General features: G+C 34.0%; 1 protein-coding gene across 9 annotated transcripts in view; it reads right to left on the minus strand.

Moving 5' to 3' along the window:
* Dscam3 (Down syndrome cell adhesion molecule 3) overlaps window positions 1-18157 on the minus strand; it is a 2377722-nt gene that overhangs the window by 11547 nt on the left and 2348018 nt on the right. For 8 of the 9 annotated variants that reach the window (XR_011333174.1, XR_011333173.1, XR_011333172.1 and 5 more), the window contains exons 35-36: window positions 14392-14586; window positions 8075-8237 (exon numbers count right to left, since the gene is read on the minus strand). Coding sequence is in view for 6 of the 9 variants with exons in the window: in XM_069831322.1 (XP_069687423.1) it covers window positions 8075-8237; window positions 14392-14586 (358 nt within the window). In the remaining 3 variants the exon portion in view is untranslated. Of the gene's footprint in view, window positions 1-8065; window positions 8238-14391; window positions 14587-18157 lie in introns of all 9 variants that reach the window. The other variant, XM_069831327.1, reaches the window with a different exon arrangement.

The raw sequence follows: 18157 nt of genomic DNA on the forward strand, positions 1-18157 counted from the left end.
TTCAATAATTTTCAGTTGCACCGCACGAATATTTAGAAAGTTATGGTTTATTTAACGACGCTCGCAACTGCAGAGGTTATATCAGCGTCGCCAGATGTGCCGGAATTTTGTCCCGCAGGAGTTCTTTTACATGCCAGTAAATCTACTGACATGAGCCTGTCGCATTTAAGCACACCTAAATGCCATCGACCTGGCCCGGGATCGAACCCGCAACCTTGGGCATAGAAGGCCAGCGCTATACCAACTCGCCAACCAGGTCGACTACGAATATTTAGATATGTTGAAATTATAGGTTATGTTTACTGTCCCAGTTGCCCCTTTCTGTCTAATTTTAATGGTCTCCAATGCCCTGCCATTCATATGGAAATATTATCAGGGGTGTATTTTGCGGGCTACCGGCGGTAGCCCAAGGAAATTACAAAAGAAAAAGTTTATAATATAACATAATGTAATAATTTTGTATTATTAGTTTTACCATAGTAATTAAAATTAAAGTAATTGTTAGATATATTTTGTGTAATAATAGGGTCAGCGGTAGCCCAAACCCTTTAACCAGTATACGCCACTGAATATTATAGGTTATGTTTACTACATCTTATATTCCTAAATTCGCAATTATACATTATAATTAAGCATAATGTCATGTATGATACTCCGCACATTCAATTTGTCTGTATTTTAATACTACAATTGAGTATTGAATTATTGTATTTATCTACTACCTAAGAGACGAAGTAACAATCGTACATACACTAATTTCATAAGAGTGGTATGATAAATTTTCTGTCTTTATCAAGGAAGGTAGATGTGCTATATTAAAATCACAATATAAATTCTTTTTTATTAAACCTCAAAATAGCTTCCATTCTAAACTTAAAATGTTAATGCAAAAGATTATGTTAACATGTAAAATTCTCTTTACATTAAAATAACACAGTTTTGTAATTATTTCTGCAACATATTATGCAACAAGAAGTAAAGGGAACTTATGGACACATTACACTAAATAAAACTTAGCTATGATACGCAATAAAGTTATAATATAATAATTCACTGAGCTCCATACACTGAAATAGAAAACCCGAACATATATTACAGGTCTAGATCGAAAAGGCATTGACTTGTCCGTATTTCGCATTGTTGTGAAAAGTTGTGTAAACTGTGAAATGTTTGTTATTGGTTGTAATAACTGTAAATGGCTAAAATACAATAATTGCAATAATAATATGGGACAAGGAGACGTTTGTTGCACTATAAATTCTAAGAAAAAGAGGTCAGATTTATCCTTCCGAAAGATCCAGGAAGGTGAGTTTATAAAATATAATATATACTTTATGAAAATAATATATAAACCTTATGTATTTCATATTTCAATAGTGGAAGGAAGGTGTTAATTTTTCAAAAGAACACAATATCAAAAGTACAATACATTTTATTGTCTGCTAGGAAGAGTCTGTGATGATGTGATAGTAGCGATCCTGGTGGCTAACAACTATCTATGGATGCATATTTCAACTGTCTATGTTTGCATATTTAGTAAGTATTGAGCTTCGCAACTGTATATACTAAACTGTGACCTTATCTTCAAAAATTTCCGCGTTTAATGCTAACATGAGATCTGCTATATTTGCTGCAGTGGAGTCTTGCTGAAAAAAAATACCTGTATACATTCAATTTCAGATAATTCTTCTAGGAATGGTGTGATTATGTTATCAATGTACCTCTCCGTATTCATGACATCTAAAAAAAATATAGTCAACTCCGGATATAGTGAACCTCTGCGGACTTTCATATATCGTTCACTATATCCGAAGTGTCTCTTCCCTAACCTTAAATGGCAAAAATTGTGAACAAGAAAATAAAATATTTCATTTTTGTGGCATGGATTACACTGTATACTGTTGCTCACAGTTGATTTACTAAACTATGCTGTCGACCCAAGTCGGCTTGCGAAAGACCACGTTCAATGTCACTTATAATATTCGCATTATCTTCCAAAGAGAGCACTTTATGCTTCAATATTTTTATACAGTACATTCACTATTGGAACACTAGATCAGGTAGAAATGACAAACACTGCTATGGTGTGACTGCATACTCAGCCTTGGAATTTCCTGGGTCACTTAATGGAAACTGCGAGAGGGTTGATGGAGTTTGAAAACCATCGAAATCTTACCTTCATTTATGTTCTGAACATAATGTCCATCTTGTTTTAATAAAAGAAGGCAATATCTTTTTCCGTTGTTTGGATGCTATCAGTCACAATGGAAATGTTTCTAAGAACAAAAGAGAATCCTTTGATGGTGGAGGGTTAGAAATAGCAGTAGAGTAAAGTGCCTGAGAACAGAATGTCAACCCTTCGACGGTGGAGTGAGGTAAGGTCGTCACGCATAGCCTGAATTTACAATACAGCTCATTGTCTAGGAATTACTAATCCTACCTTTGTCCTTTGACTAAAGGAATAAGAAACTTACATTTTTGTTCTCAACACATTCTTTCAATTTTATACAAGAAGGTCTGACTTCAAATAAGAATTTGTCAGCATACAAGGTTCACTATAACCGAAGCGAGGGTTCGCTATAAATGGAAATATTAATGTACTTTTTAATGTATGCAGGTCAGGACCAATAATTTAGGTTCACTATAGCCGAATGTTCACTATAACCGAGTTCACTATATCCAGAGTTGACTGTATATAGGTCCTATAATTCTGTAAGCATTCACTGCGCACTGTACATCAATTGCTTTGGTCATGCAATGGCATTTCGTGTACAAGACCGAGTTTTTCTGCACTCCAGTATCTGTTGTTCTGTGTCATTACATGACCATGCAAATGAAACAATGCTTCATCCATGAAAAGAATTAAATGTGGATCAACTGAGCCATTACTAACATTAGACCAAAACCCAACTGCAGAAATTTACTGTAAAAACATTATCACGTGGCTCCAATTCCTGAACAAATAAAGTGGTACATGCCCATTTTTTATTAGACATATAAATTTCGAGATCTTAGAGTGGATATTCTGATTAATATTTGTTACTTATAATGAAACTAACATCTCTCCATTCTTATTACCATTGATTTCTTTAAATAGTATACAAAACCTCTAATGGTAAAATCTCATTACATTAATATTACTCTCATTATATCAATATATTTAAGATTTATATTTATGCTCGACCATGCCGAAATGTAGTAATTATACACCTGGTAGCAGTCCTTTAATGCATGTCATTAAAGTACACCTACTCATTAAAGTACAGGTGTTCAGCCAATGACAAGTCAGCTTTGTACCATTATAAAACCTCAGCCAATGACAAGTCAGCTTTGTACCGTTATAAAACCGCAAGTATCGATTATTCTCGGATATGCAATCGAAAGAGAATTAGCAAAAAGTCACGGAGGCTGGAAATCCAATACTGTCGCAGAAGGTTATGTTCTGTTACTATAATAATTAGCGTTAATTGTAAATAATATTCAAATAAATTCAATTTGTCATCTCGTTTTTCAATGTCTAATTTAATTTCAATGTTATATCAAAGTTAATATTTAGTTTACTCTATAGGTTCTTATAGGCTATCAAGGTCAATGTGGACATCTGTTCCTCGGAAAAAATCAATACTTTCGCGTCTGCGCCCATCTCACAATTTACGAGGTACCGGTATTGCTCAAGGTCAGTTATATACAAATAAAATGAATAATTTCAAGTTAGAAATATGGTCGAGCATAAAAAGTCGTATGGAACTCGCCTATAATGGTAATTAAGAAGCTCGTATGAAAATTATGATACTCGCTTGCGCTCGTTTTATAAACATCCATACTTGCTTCTTAATTACTATCATTATAGGCTTGTTGCATAATATACTATTTGCTTCCTATAACATAGTTCTAGTAAACTACTATCAAATTAATTCTCATCATTTAACCAACTAGCTATTTCAACTTAATTATAATTACATATTGCATATAGACTGAATTGAATTATACTAGCTCATAAATTAAGTTACAACTTTTTCGTATAGGCTTTATTTCAGATTAAATAAACATATACTATTCGTTAAAATGTAAATGAATATTGCTTGAGAATCTTTAGTGTATTGTAAATATTCATAATTTAAATATGTATGTCATTATTGTATTGATTGATTAAGGCTGGTTGAGTGGAAGAGAAGGCCTTATGACCTTAACTCTGCCAGCAAAAATAAAACATTCTATTCTATTCTTGTAATACCATATGCAACTTCTATTTATTAAGGGGGAACTTAAAAATAATAACCCACATACATTGGAAGAACTAAAAGGCAATATAAGAATGGAATGCAGAAATTTCAGACGAACTAATGCACGTTACTGCAAATTTTCTTAAAAGCTGTGTGAGAATGTGTGGTGGCTAGTGATGTAAAAAAACTGTTTTAATCCTTTAAATCTATATACATCGGTTTTTATGGGTTTAAAACCCTGTTTACTAGGATTAATTGGATTTAATGAATGCAATCCAAACATCATATATGTCATCCATTATGCATACACATCCGGACATTTTACTTGTGTGTGCTAGGTGCTAGGGTTGTTAGTGTATGCTGCTGGTCGTTGGGTATCTTGTTTGTATACAAATCATAATACAGCTGATGGATCAGTTCAATGCGCCACTTGTAGACCGTAACAAGTTGTGTTGTGACACTGTACTGTATAAGCTCGTGAGTATAATGAGACCTTGTTCAAGCATTTGGAATCATTTTGAAACAGTAGTCTTTGGTGGAAAGACTTATGTTCTGGACGAGCTTTATATTCAATTGCTTCGCGAATATTAAATCTACCACCTTCTTCGATTGCATGCAAAAGAAACTGGCAACATTCATACAAAACTCAGAAATAGTCTGTGTCCTGAAAGGTTGGAGAAACTTGTAAGGGTAAGATGGAATCTTAAGTTCACTACTTCTGAACCAGTGAATCCAGAGCCAACAATGTCTGATGAAGCAACTACTGAGGAAGATTAGTGTAGCAACAAGAAATGAGGAAGATATTTGTTTTCTAGTTTATAACTATGGTGGTTTTCAAAATGACAAGAGAAAATGTGTTTATTATTTTTAAGTTTTATTCCCCTTACTATTGGCGTTGCTATATTACATTTGTAGCATGTATTGTGAAGAAAATTTACTTTCAGTTTCTCTAGCTCAAAAGTATTTAATTTTGAGAAGACGAAAACTAAGAGTTACATTATTGTTATTATTATTACTACTACTACTACTACTACTATTATCTGTTTGTATTCTCATTTTCATTATTAATAATATTTGTGTCAAGAATCTTTTTAATTTGACTACTACACTTTTACTACGTCACACTACTTTTGACCAATAAAACAGTACGAAAGGACGTCTTTCAACCAATCATGGCTGCTTACTGCACAATTTATCGCGTCCCTAGCATTTGTTTAATTTTATCACGGCCCTAGCATTTGTTTATTTTTATCACTACCCTAGCATTTGTTTCTTTGTTTGCCAACATTTCAAACTGCACTAGTCTGGACGTCAAAAAACAAAATTACAAACCACTCCAGTCAATAACACAGCACTTTCAAATATGACTCGCATTGGCATTCAAGAACAAAAATTAATAAAGATCACTGGTCATATATGAAGAGCACCATTCAGAAATCCTGAATAAGTTGAGGGATACACCATGTACATCAATGAGTTCACTTCTTTTATGCACACGTCCAATATAACATCAACTAAACCACCAACCACTAAAACATTCAAATTTGAAAATTGTACTTTCAATAATTGTTTCTTTTAAAATTATTCATGTTTTTTTTTTATTTCATTATCGTTAATTAAAACGTTTCTTGTTTATTTCATCATCCCTAATTAAAACTTTTCTAACACTTGTTTATATTATTTTGGGTTATGTTTGTTATAGTTTCTGCTATATGATATTATAGATAGTCACATATCAGAGAGTGTTTAATACCAAGATTTATTGAAAATCATTTTTCAAATGACGTTGATTACTGGGATCCGGATGATTAAAGTGGAATGCAAATGTTTTAATAAAAATGAAACTGAATCAACAAAGCCGTCTTGACTAGTAACTGTCCACAGAGTTCAATGAAGATTCCATAGTTGGCACAACTGATAACAAGAAAACATAATCATAATACACTACTGCCATCTAGCATAGTGTTGAGATGGTACAATAATACATTTGAAGACAGTTGTATTTTCGTAAGCCAATTAATATTTTATTGTATTGGAGTACTTTGCTACTTCTAATCTTTATATACGGTACTTTCTTCTAATCGTGTAATAGTCAATTAAACCCCACTCGAGTATTGATTTTCTCTAGATAAATCAAAACCTCTAGTGAGATTACTGTTGATAATAAAACCAATTAATCCAATAAAACGTGATAAAAAAGCCATTTTAAACAGCATTCTGGTTTAAAACCAATAAAACCGATCCTGTTTAAAACTTACCGACATCACTAGTGGTGGCACAAGGACGTTATTTCCATCTTCTATGATAAAGATAAGTGGCTTGTAATTATATTTGCATGAGCAATCTTTAAGCTTAACTTAAAGGACTATGAACATCCGACTCTTCTGGCAAACAGCGTGTTTTCTGCCGACACATGTGACAACATACTCACATACGAACATCTATTTGAAGGCTATGTAGTATTGTATTGTACAAAATAATAATAATAATAATAATAATAATAATAATAATAATAATTTGGCTCTATTGTAGTTTATTCTTTTAAAGTATTAAAACCAAGAGACTCTCAATTATCTGTAGGCTGCACAAGACACGTTAACAACAAAAAATTTTTTTTGAGATTATTACTTTTATATTAATAAGCAATCATATAGATCAACAATTCTTAAACTGTTGTCTGCAGACCCCTGGGGGTCCCTGATAGTGAGTTTTTAAACTAAAATTTGATTTACAGTATATCAATAATGAAAAATATAATAAAAATAGCATGAAATCCCAATTAATCATTATTAGTCATTTCACATTCATGTAACGGCAATTTAATCAAATCCCTGATATCATAAGGAGGAATTTCTTGTTTCAGCTTTGGTTCCTTGGTCAGTTTAGCCAATACAAAAATTAATTAAGATAAAAACATAGGCCAGCATAGCAATCAAAATTATGAGATACTCTAAAGGTATAAAATATGATTAAAAATAATTAACAGGGAATAAGTCATAACACAATATGCTTTGCATATTACAAAATAAAACTTCTTAGAGTAAAAGGAAATTAGTCATTTTACTCGGAATATATTACACTATTAGCTAATTAATTCCGTTTTTAAAGACTTATTTTCAATCTCTTAACATAACTTTTCAATTATTTCCTTCTAACCACACATGCACCTTTCAAAATATAATATTCTGACATAAACGGAAAAATGAGAAAAAGTGACTTATTACCTTTTACTCTGTGACCGTCCATTGTACTTCCCCTGACACATATCATGAAGTGAGATGTGTAATGCCTGATAATAGACGTACATATCAGCCAGAACCTCAATCAGAGTAATGAATAATACAGGTAATAATGAATAAATTATAATTTTCAATATGTGACAGAATACTGAATGGTACAACCAATTTTTCAGTGTCTCCCATTTAAGAAGTTTTCCTGTTAAAAAAAAAGAAGCTCAATTTACTGATTTTTTTTTTCTTTAAAAAAATGTCTTAAGAGGGTTTCACACTGTATTTGCATAGAAACTTTCGTAAGATAGTCAAAAGCAGATTGTTTATGTAAGAGATAAAGGAGAAAATTCAGAGAAATATATACATATACGTATACGTATACACACATGCATAGGTGATAATAAAGATCGTTTCTGTTTGTCAGAAAGATATAATTTTCCAAGTTAAATATATAATAATGAAATACGACAGATAATTGTGAGTCTACTGACAAAGAGCACCTGTTTGAAGTCTCTTCAAATCCCACTCAGAAGACAATGCTGTTTCCTATTTCCTACCAGAAAAGAGACAATTGAACAAGTGCCGTTCTTAGGGATAGAGTGGTTAACAAACCTTGGCTACCTGGCGTGGGGTGGCAGCAACCCCCTATGCAGCCCTGGCCCTGAGCTGACGGGGGTATTTTTATGATTGCTGCTAGACAGAGGGTAGTGGCGTGGAGTCCGGCGTCGTTCTGACAAAGGCGATGTTTCATTTGACTCAGTACTTGAGTCCAGACGGTATAATTCTAAAACAAAAATATCGAAGTCATTGTCTAATATCATATGACATTCTGACGCTGAAATTGCAAATTCACTTTAGAAAATACTTTTTAAATATGATTTGACATTTTCATGCACTATTTTTTTAGTCAAAATTTGTTACACTGTCTATGAAAGACCCACAAAATGATGTTAATAAACTTTACTTATTATAAAAACACATATAATGAGGTCTTTAAAATGCATTAGAATGGAATGGCAGAGATTTTTTTTTTACTTGGTTATTTAACGACGCTTTTCCAATTCACTGCGGGATATCACCTTTACTTTTTAACTTCGCTCTAGAATATGCCATTAGGAAAGTTCAGGATAACACAGAGGGTTTGGAATTGAACGGGTTACATCAGCTTCTTGTGTATGCGGATGACGTGAATATGTTAGGAGAAAATCCACAAACGATTAGGGAAAACACAGAAATTTTACTTAAAGCAAGTAAAGCAATAGTTTGGAAGTAAACCCCGAAAAGACAAAGTATATGATTATGTCTCGTGACCAGAATATTGTACGAAATGAAAATATAAAAATTGGAGATTTATCTTCCGAAGAGGTGGAAAAATTCAAATATCTTGCAGCAACAGTAACAAATATAAATGACACTCGGGAGGAAATTAAATGCAGAATAAATATTGGAAATGCGTGTTATTACTCGGTTGAGAAGCTTTTGTCATCTAGTCTTCTGTCAAAAAACTTGAAAGTTTGAATTTATAAAACCGTTATATTACTGGTTGCTCTGTATGGTTGTGAAACTTGGACTCTCACTTTGAGAGAAGACCAGAGATTAAGGGTGTTTGAGAATAAGGTTCTTAGGAAAATATTTAAGGCTAAAAGGGATGAAGTTACAGGAGAATGGAGAAAGTTACACAACGCAGAACTGCATGCATTGTATTCTTCACCTGACATAATTAGACGTTTGAGATGGGCAGGGCATGTAGCACATATGGGCGAATCCAGAAATGCATGTAGAGTGTTAGTTGGGAGGCCGAGACGTAGATGGGAGGATAATATTAAAATCGATTTGAGGGAGGTGGGATATGATGATAGAGACTGGATTAATCTTGCATAGGATAGGGACCGATGGTGGGCTTATGTGAGGGATGCAATGAACCTGCAGATTCCTTAAAAGCCATTTGTAAGTAAATAAGTATCAACTATGAAGTTATTTAGCATCGATGGAATTGGTGATAGCAAGATGAGGCCGAGGATTCGTCATAGATTACCTGACATTTGTTGTACAGTTGGGGAAAACTGCGGAAAAAACCCAACCAGGTAATGTCAGCAATTTTGAATCGGCAGGCAAGCACCTTAGCCGCTTCCACTGTATATAGTCCGTACTACAAAACATCCATATGATAAAACGTCCATAAGGTCAAAATGTCCATATTGTCAAAATGTCCATATGGTGAAAATGTCCATGTACTAAATGTCCATACGACAGAAAGCCCATATGATAAAACGCCCGTTAGGTCAAAATGTCCATAGTGTCAAATGTCCATAATGTCCAAGTTCAAAGGAAAATTCTGCTTGAATAGAACACAATAAATTTTATTCCTTAACTCGTACAAATAAGTTATTAATCACTGGGAACTGGAGTCCTACTTTTAAGATGGTAACTAATATTTTTAAGATTTAAGAGAATTTCTCCTTTTTCTTTGTACTGTACCTGTTGTAGTTTCTCAGAATCTGGAGAATTTGTCTTTGATTTGTCAAATACGTTTTATTCCCAGCTCTTTAATTTGTGTATGCCTCACTCTTGCTTGCAATATTTGTATCCAAATTTCATTTTCTTCGCGCTTTAGGCACTGTATAAATCGCCAAGTGGATGGATGTACAGTCATCACGTGTTGAAGAAGATTGTGCCAGTCTTCTACCGCGTTGTTTGTGTGCTGCATGCCTTTCAGGCTTGGGAGGTTCATGTTCCTGTATCACCAATATATTTTTGTCCTATCTCTATTAAAGTCATGATGTTGCTACAGGTATCCACGAAAAGAAAGAAGTGGCTTACCCTTCTGTGATGGCACTAACTGAGGATTTCGTTCCGTCTTTAAAAAATTCAGTTCTGATTAGTTCTGCACTTGAAAATTTTTACATAGGTTACTATAACTACCATGAACAATGGATATAGTGTACATTATAGAGCTGCTATGGACATTATGACTCTGGACATCAGAGTGAAGTGGACATTATACTACTATGGACATTTTGACTCTGGACATCAGAGTGACGTTTACATCATAGAACTATGGACATTTTGACTCTGGACGATTTAACATGGACATTTTCAACGTGGACATTATTCCATGGGCATTTTGATGTATGGACATTATAATCCTGGACTTTATGTGTGGTAATCCCTTACCCAACTGAGCTATGCCAGTGGCTAATGACAGATGCAAAGGGAGTCTGGCTAATACACAATTTAAAGGTAGTGGCGACTTTAGGAAAAATATTTTCAGTGAATTTTATTACGACACACGATTTTACTAGGGCTATTCATAAAGTGATTTCCCTTTTATTGTAACAAAAATGACAATGTGGTTACAAAATTTGTTTGTAACAGTTCGAAGCTACAAACTTTGATTTATTTTTCTACATAGTTTCCGGCTACATTGAGACACTTATCATAGTGTTTAACGAGATACTGAATACTGTAGACATAAAATTCTTCTGTCTGTGACTGAAGAGACCTTATGACGCTGTGATGCAAACCACTTCTTCATACACATGAAAAGACAGTAATCACTAGATGCCAAGTTAAGGCTGTATGGAGGGTGACACTTCCCAGTTCGAACACAGTACATTGTGCAGTATATGGGGCGGGCATTGTCGTGCAAAAAAAACACCCAACATGATGGATTTCAGCCGCTTTACAGTTTCCGCCACAAGAAATTGTAACATCGTGCATATCTCACAGCTGGTGGGATTCTCAATTAGAGCACACATTTTGAACACATGCAGCACTGGGAGTAGCAGCCACATGATCCTCTCTATACCATTGCTCGAAGAGAAAATGAATTACACAACATTCACTGCAAAGATGGCATCGCTATACTGATTACTGTGTACTCTATATGAAAATGGAAATTATTTTATAATAGCTGTCATAGAAGGCAAATTAAAAACTAGTAAATGATCATCCCTATTAATTATTCGTAGGAACTTTAAAAATTGGAAATGTGTATATACATAGTTTCTATAATTTATGTAGAACGCAAAACATGCATTCAAATCAATATAATATAAATATGTTTCAGATACGTAGATATCTATACACCTGCTACAACTTACTTGCTGGCTTTTACGGAACCTGGAGGTTCATTGTCGCCCTCACATAAGCCCACCACTGGTGTCCCTATCCTGAGCAAGATTAATCCAGTCTCTACCATCATATCCCACGTCCCTCAAATCCATTTTAATATTATCTTCCCATCTACGTCTCGGCCTCCCCAAAGGTCCTTCTCCCTCCTGCCTCCCAACTAACACTCTATATGCATTTCTGGATTCGCCCATACGTGCTACATGCCCTGCCCATCTCAAACGTCTGGATTTAATGTTCCTAATTATGTCAAGTTCCAATTTGTTTAGGTCTGTTCGACCTTTAAAATCTTACATGATCTGACTTCAGACCGGTGAGAGCCAGGTCGGTTTGTATCTATAATTAATTTTATATCTTAGTACGAGAGGACCAGATATTTGGAATAATTTTTGTTATATGATTATTATTAATTTTTACTATTTTGGCAGATAAGTGCAATGGATTTAGAATCTTTGAATATAGATTTATTCTATAATGAAGAATACAATACGTGCCGTTCTGTGTTGTGTAACTTTCTCCATTCTCCTGTGACTTCAGCCCTCTTAGCTCCAAATATTTTCCTAAGCAACTTATTCTCAAACACCCTTAACCTATGTTCCTCTCTCAAAGTGACAGTCCAAATTTCACAACCATAAAGAACAATCGGTAATATAACTGTTTTATAAATTCTAACTTTCAGATTTTTTGACAGCAGGCTGGATGATAAAAGCTTCTCAACCGAATAATAGCAGGCATTTCCCATATTATTTATTCTGTGTTTAATTTCCTCCCGTGTATCATTTATATTTGTTACTGTTGCTCCCAGGCATTTGAATTTTTCCACCCTTCAAAGGATAAATTTCCAATTTTTATATTTCCATTTCGTACAATATTCTCTGCTACAACTCTTCCCTAATAGCAAGCACCAACTGAAGCTATAATGCAAATACAGGCTTTGTTTTCGAGACTTCCTGCTTTCTGCAATAGCATAATTTTCTACTTATTTATATTCCATGTCCAAGCACTGTATCTGTGTCATAGTAACTAAACTGTGCTAATACCATGGTACAAGTTTAAATAAAAATGAAACCATTATAAATTTATAAGTATAATCGACTTGAAAATCTGGAGACAATATAGGATAATAGAATATGTAAAAGGATACTTTAATCAGGGCTGGGCAAAATACTGACATCCAAGTGTTTCAAATACAAATACAAAATACTTCAAAAAATTGTATTTGAAATACAAATACAAAATACTTTTAAAAAATTAAGCAAAATACATTTGTATTTCAAATACTCAAAATACATTTGTATTTCAAATACTCAATACAATATGTAGGTCTAAAGAAATAAGAATATTGCTGAAAATCTAAAATATTATATTAACATTAAAAGTATTTTTATCTCGAAGTTTTATATAAACACTGTAACTGAACATTCTTCTTTTCCCAGTCAGCAATGAAACTATGCTATATATGAATAATTACTGCTCCCTTAAAAAAAAAGTTTCTCAAGAAGTTTATCAGATAAGGATCCTCTTGCTGGTGAATGAATAAATCCTGCAAAACAGAACAGTCTTTCTACAGGCGCAGAGGAACACAAACTTGTATTATACTTTATAAAGCTTGTTTCACTGTTGGGTAATTCTCTAGAGTGCACAGGATTGTCCCTTTGCCATTGAAGAATTGTATGAGCTCATACTCCGCAGTAGATAAGTTCTTTTCTTTTTGCTTTTCAAAGCCTGTAGTACTTGAGTTGAAAACACAAAAATTGTTTTCATTGTCTGAACTGACCAAAGGTGTAGCAGAGAACTGCTCAGCTGATTTCACGCACATATTCTGTATTCTCTTCTTATCATTTGGTGAGGCAGTGTTAGGTAGCCATCTCATCTTCAATGATGGGTGGAAGCAAGCTACCAAAATAGCTTAATTTGTTTCTGGGGTCAGATCAAACATCACTTTAAATCTTGATGAAAGCGAACTTATTAGGATTGGAGTTACTTGGAATAGATGGCGTAGATTGCTAGATAACAGAACATGTAATATGTTTTTGAGGGAAATTAATGTGGACAAAAGTTGACCGTAATAGCAGGTCTTCTCATTTTGCATTAAATCAAGGGCTACGACAATGGGTTTCAGAACTGCACAACATTCTTCAAGGTAATGAAACATCTTTGAAGGTTAGCAATCCCAGTTTTTCACATATACTGTTTATATCATGTTTGAATTGCAATATTTGAGAGATTGAGTCATAAAGAGAATTCCATTGAGTTGGGCAAGGAAATTTTAATGAATATTTCAAGCCATCGGATATAATTTCTGAGGATTTGGGTCTCTTGGACGCATTACATAATGCTGAACATTTAGCAAGTGTTGGGTGATGGATCCTTGATGCTGTTGGAGATTTCTTTATGACATTAAGGAAATCAATTGTGGCAAGAAAACTAAGTGTATGGCTAGCATATCTGAAATGGGCAGGCAAATAAGATAAAAGTTCATTCTTCAAATCCAAATCCAAAACTTGAAGAACAAGAAGAAGAAAAAAGTATTTTAAGTATTTGAAATACAAAGTACATCAATGTATTAAAATACAAAATACTTTCGAAAATCCTTACAAATTACAAAATACAAAATACAAATGTATTTCAAATACTGCCCAGCCCTGACTTTAATACATGTCAAAAGGAAAAATAAATATTATATTAAAAGACTCAGAAAAAGATAAAAAATGGGCTAAATGGACTCAATTGTTGACATTCAAAAGGAGAAAGTGTAAGAAATTATATTTGTGAAAATTCGTAAACTTGATGTGAACCTCACTCACCCAGACTTCTGGAAGCAGGAGGCTTAATAGGTACTCTGTAACTACTAACAGCTGAAGGGCTGCCACTTGTATCTGATTCTGAATCACCATGCGTTGCATTTTCTGCAGAAGACTGCTTATCTCTATGATGAGGTTTTGAATTTGTATGCCTCATTCTGCCAGCTACCTGCTGAGATAGTTGTCGACTGCTTTCGCCTGAAAAACGACATTTACTAAACGATAAAAATAACTAAAAACCAGTCACGAACTCTAGAGTTTGGAAAGATTTCTTTCTGAAGATGATAAAATAAACTTTCTTATCAAACAGAAAACTTTCCGCACCCAGCAAATGCAAGTGGAGCTTTGTAATAGATAAAAATGGTGTTGAGGGTAGGTTTTCTCCCATATCCTCAGTTATTATTTTACTATTTTTCCATAATAGGGATATCCTGAACTAGCCCCAACAGATAGCGTACGTGTACTTTGAGGGATGCGCTTTGCGTGTGCATTTGTTTTCCGGTATATAAACATTGAGGATTTACGTAGTGTATTAGTACATTAAATACTCTTAAAAACAACTCAAAATGTCACATTTTTGTTGTGTTCCTATATGTAAAAACCAGGGAAAGCCTTTTGTCTTCATTCAGGTCCCAAAATATTCAGAATATATGCTTTAAACCTTAAAAATTTAACTAATTAAATTGCGCCTCGAAAGTGTTAGCTATTAAACAAAGTAACTACTTCAAATAAGGAATTGCTGGCTACAGTTTCATTTTGGAAGAGGGAAAAGAAAAATTAATGAAAACATACGCAACCTTGACAGCAAGTTATGTTAGCTTAGATTATATTCAGTACTTCTTGGAGTCACCGAAGTTTACGCCAGCATTTTACACCTGCAGTAAACTCTCGATTAACTGGGATGTTTATTATCCAAGACAATCCATAGTGAAATCCATTTCGTGAATAATGTTTTAATGTGCTGTAGACTAAATATTAAAACCATGTTTTTACTTCAAATTTTCAAAATCATCCTTCATAATATTCAAAATTGCATATTCTTAACTTACAAAACACAGAAATAATCGTGATACTACTGTAATCATATTATATCATCTTATCAAACATTGCATTTGATCTTTCTGCAACTAGAGAAAAAAAATACGAGGAATTCAAATGTTAAATGTTATGTTTTATTTAACGACCATGTGACTCGCTTAACCCGATCACGAAGGGTGGCATTTCAACCATATAAATTAATTGGAATGCATAAAAAGTAACATATATTTCTCTAAAATGTAGTGTAATTGCATTAATAAAATTTAAAACAATGATTAGGAGACACTTCAGACATAATTCCTTGCGAGTTAAGGTGTAATATTATTTTTGGTGTGAAAATTATGTTGTTCGTATGTGTAATACCTGTCTTTATTTCGATTAAATATTGCGAAATTCTTGTACATTCATTTATGCACGATTCAATAATTTTCAGTTGCACCGCACGAATATTTAGAAAGTTATGGTTTATTTAACGATGCTCGCAACTGCAGAGGTTATATCAGCGTCGCCGGATGTGCCGGAATTTTGTCCCGCAGGAGTTCTTTTACATGCCAGTAAATCTACCGACATGAGCCTGTCGCATTTAAGCACACTTAAATGCCATCGACCTGCCCGGGATCGAACCCGCAACCTTGGACATAGAAGGCCAGCGCTATACCAACTCGCCAACCAGGTCGACGAGGGATTCAATCTCGATAGTCCCTTCCCTATAAAAAAAAAAAACATTGGTGGCTGCAAATCCTGTTTTTAGCATTCAGTACTTACAATACTAATGATTAAAGAGGTAATATTCACCTTCGACAAAGTTCCTATATTATTTATTTATTTTTTTATTCGTGCACCTCATTCTCAAACTTCTCATTTAGGTTCATGAATATTCAATTTACTCGTATCTATATTCTGCATATTGCAGATTTCCCCATCCATCTCTTAAGGGGAATCGCCCAGTATTATACAAGTTCACGCTATTATTTATTGTAAATTAAATTAAATTATGAGGTAACAAAATACTGAATTACCTTAAATTAAACTAGGTTATACAAAATAATTATAAATATAATTTTGACACGTACAGAAAACCAACAAATGGAAGAACGTAATCAACTATAGCATATGACATAATATAGTCTTACAACATGTTGTGCCGCATGGAACGCTCCTGCCATCTAACAGTAAAACTTCGCATAAGATATCCCTATTCATAACTAATTTCTGCAACATCAACAGGTAGTTACTGTGTTATAATGTCTTGTGTCTGGGACCTATAAGAGAACTATTCTGGAGAGAAAGCAGCATAAGCATTTCTAGAATTGGCGCCAATGTCGAAGTATTCATGTATAACTCAATGTAAGTACAGTGAAACCTATCTAAAGCGGCCATCTGAAGTTACCTTGTAAAATGGCCGTTTTATCAGGTGGCCGCTTGATTAAGGTTGCGGTTTTTATGAATCAGCATGAAAATACTGAATTTCATTGACTTTTTAGTATTGTGCGCGTACAACAATCGTGCATATTAATGTCAGCCTCCTCCATTCTTGGCAACTAGCATTTTCAAAACTCGCTTGCAGTAACTCAGTTTAAATGACTGAATAATACCTTGTTCAAGGGGCTAGAGGTGTGATGTATTTGGAGGAAGAAACATCAATTTCACGGATCACATTGCGATTTTGTCATTTAATCTTCGAATTGAAATCGCATAGCTAATTCTCAAACAATGATGATGCCATCCAAGCTTTATTGTTGGCAGTCCACTTCACCCCCAGTAAGCCCATGTCAACATTTTTTAAACATCTCGGTTTCAATGATTTCCCTATCATTAAGAGTGGTTCTTTTTCTCCAGCAGCATTACAAAAAAACAGCAGGGTTATTCTGTCTTTTGCCAACTTCCCCCCTTTACACTCTTTTTTCTTAAAACTTAAAGTTTTGTTAGGGAGGGCTCTGAAAAAAAAAACCTGTATGAAAAGAAGAAACATTCGTAAACGCTGATCCAAATAGAGAAAGATAGAAAGAGGAGGAAAAAAATATATAAAAATTCGAATGGTTAACTATTGACCTAAAACATACTGTGACATTTTCGATAGAAAAAGTCCGTGTTTCAATCCTTTAAAAACGAATAAGAATTTATAGCTGTGCAGGGTCGGAGTGGAAAGTGACAAAAGAGTCATAAACAGTAACCAACTAACCCCAAGATATGGAGGGTGTACTGTTGTACACTTAGCTACTGTCCCCTGTCCTCTAACCATCGAAAAAATAGGTCAGATAGTATCCGTGCAAAGATTTTTTGTTGGACAGTGACTGTTATAGTCAGGTTCCAATCCAAATAGACCCCGGCCGCTGGCCGGCGCATGAGGTGGCCGCTAAATAGATAGAGAATTTGTATTGATCTTATGGAAAATCCAATTGGTTCCAGAGAAAATTGGCCTTTTGGCCAGGTGGCCGTTTAAATGAAGTGACCGCAAAGGCAGGTTTCACTGTATCAATATCGAATGAAGTGTGTAAATAGCATATAAAGCAGTACACTTACTTTTTATTTCATCATTTACAATTTTATTTAATATACTTTTTTAATTCACATGCATGTAGTGTGTTTTAAGTGTTATGGAATGTAAAAACAATGTTTAAAACACAATGAAATATAATTAATCTTTAAAAACAATTATTTAAAAAATTGTCACAACTCTTATGTTAACACAGAGTGTCTCTAAAATTCTCCACCAAATATTGGAAGGTGG

Source organism: Periplaneta americana, chromosome 7, assembly GCF_040183065.1.
Source record: "Periplaneta americana isolate PAMFEO1 chromosome 7, P.americana_PAMFEO1_priV1, whole genome shotgun sequence".
Lineage (NCBI taxonomy): Eukaryota > Metazoa > Arthropoda > Insecta > Blattodea > Blattidae > Periplaneta > Periplaneta americana.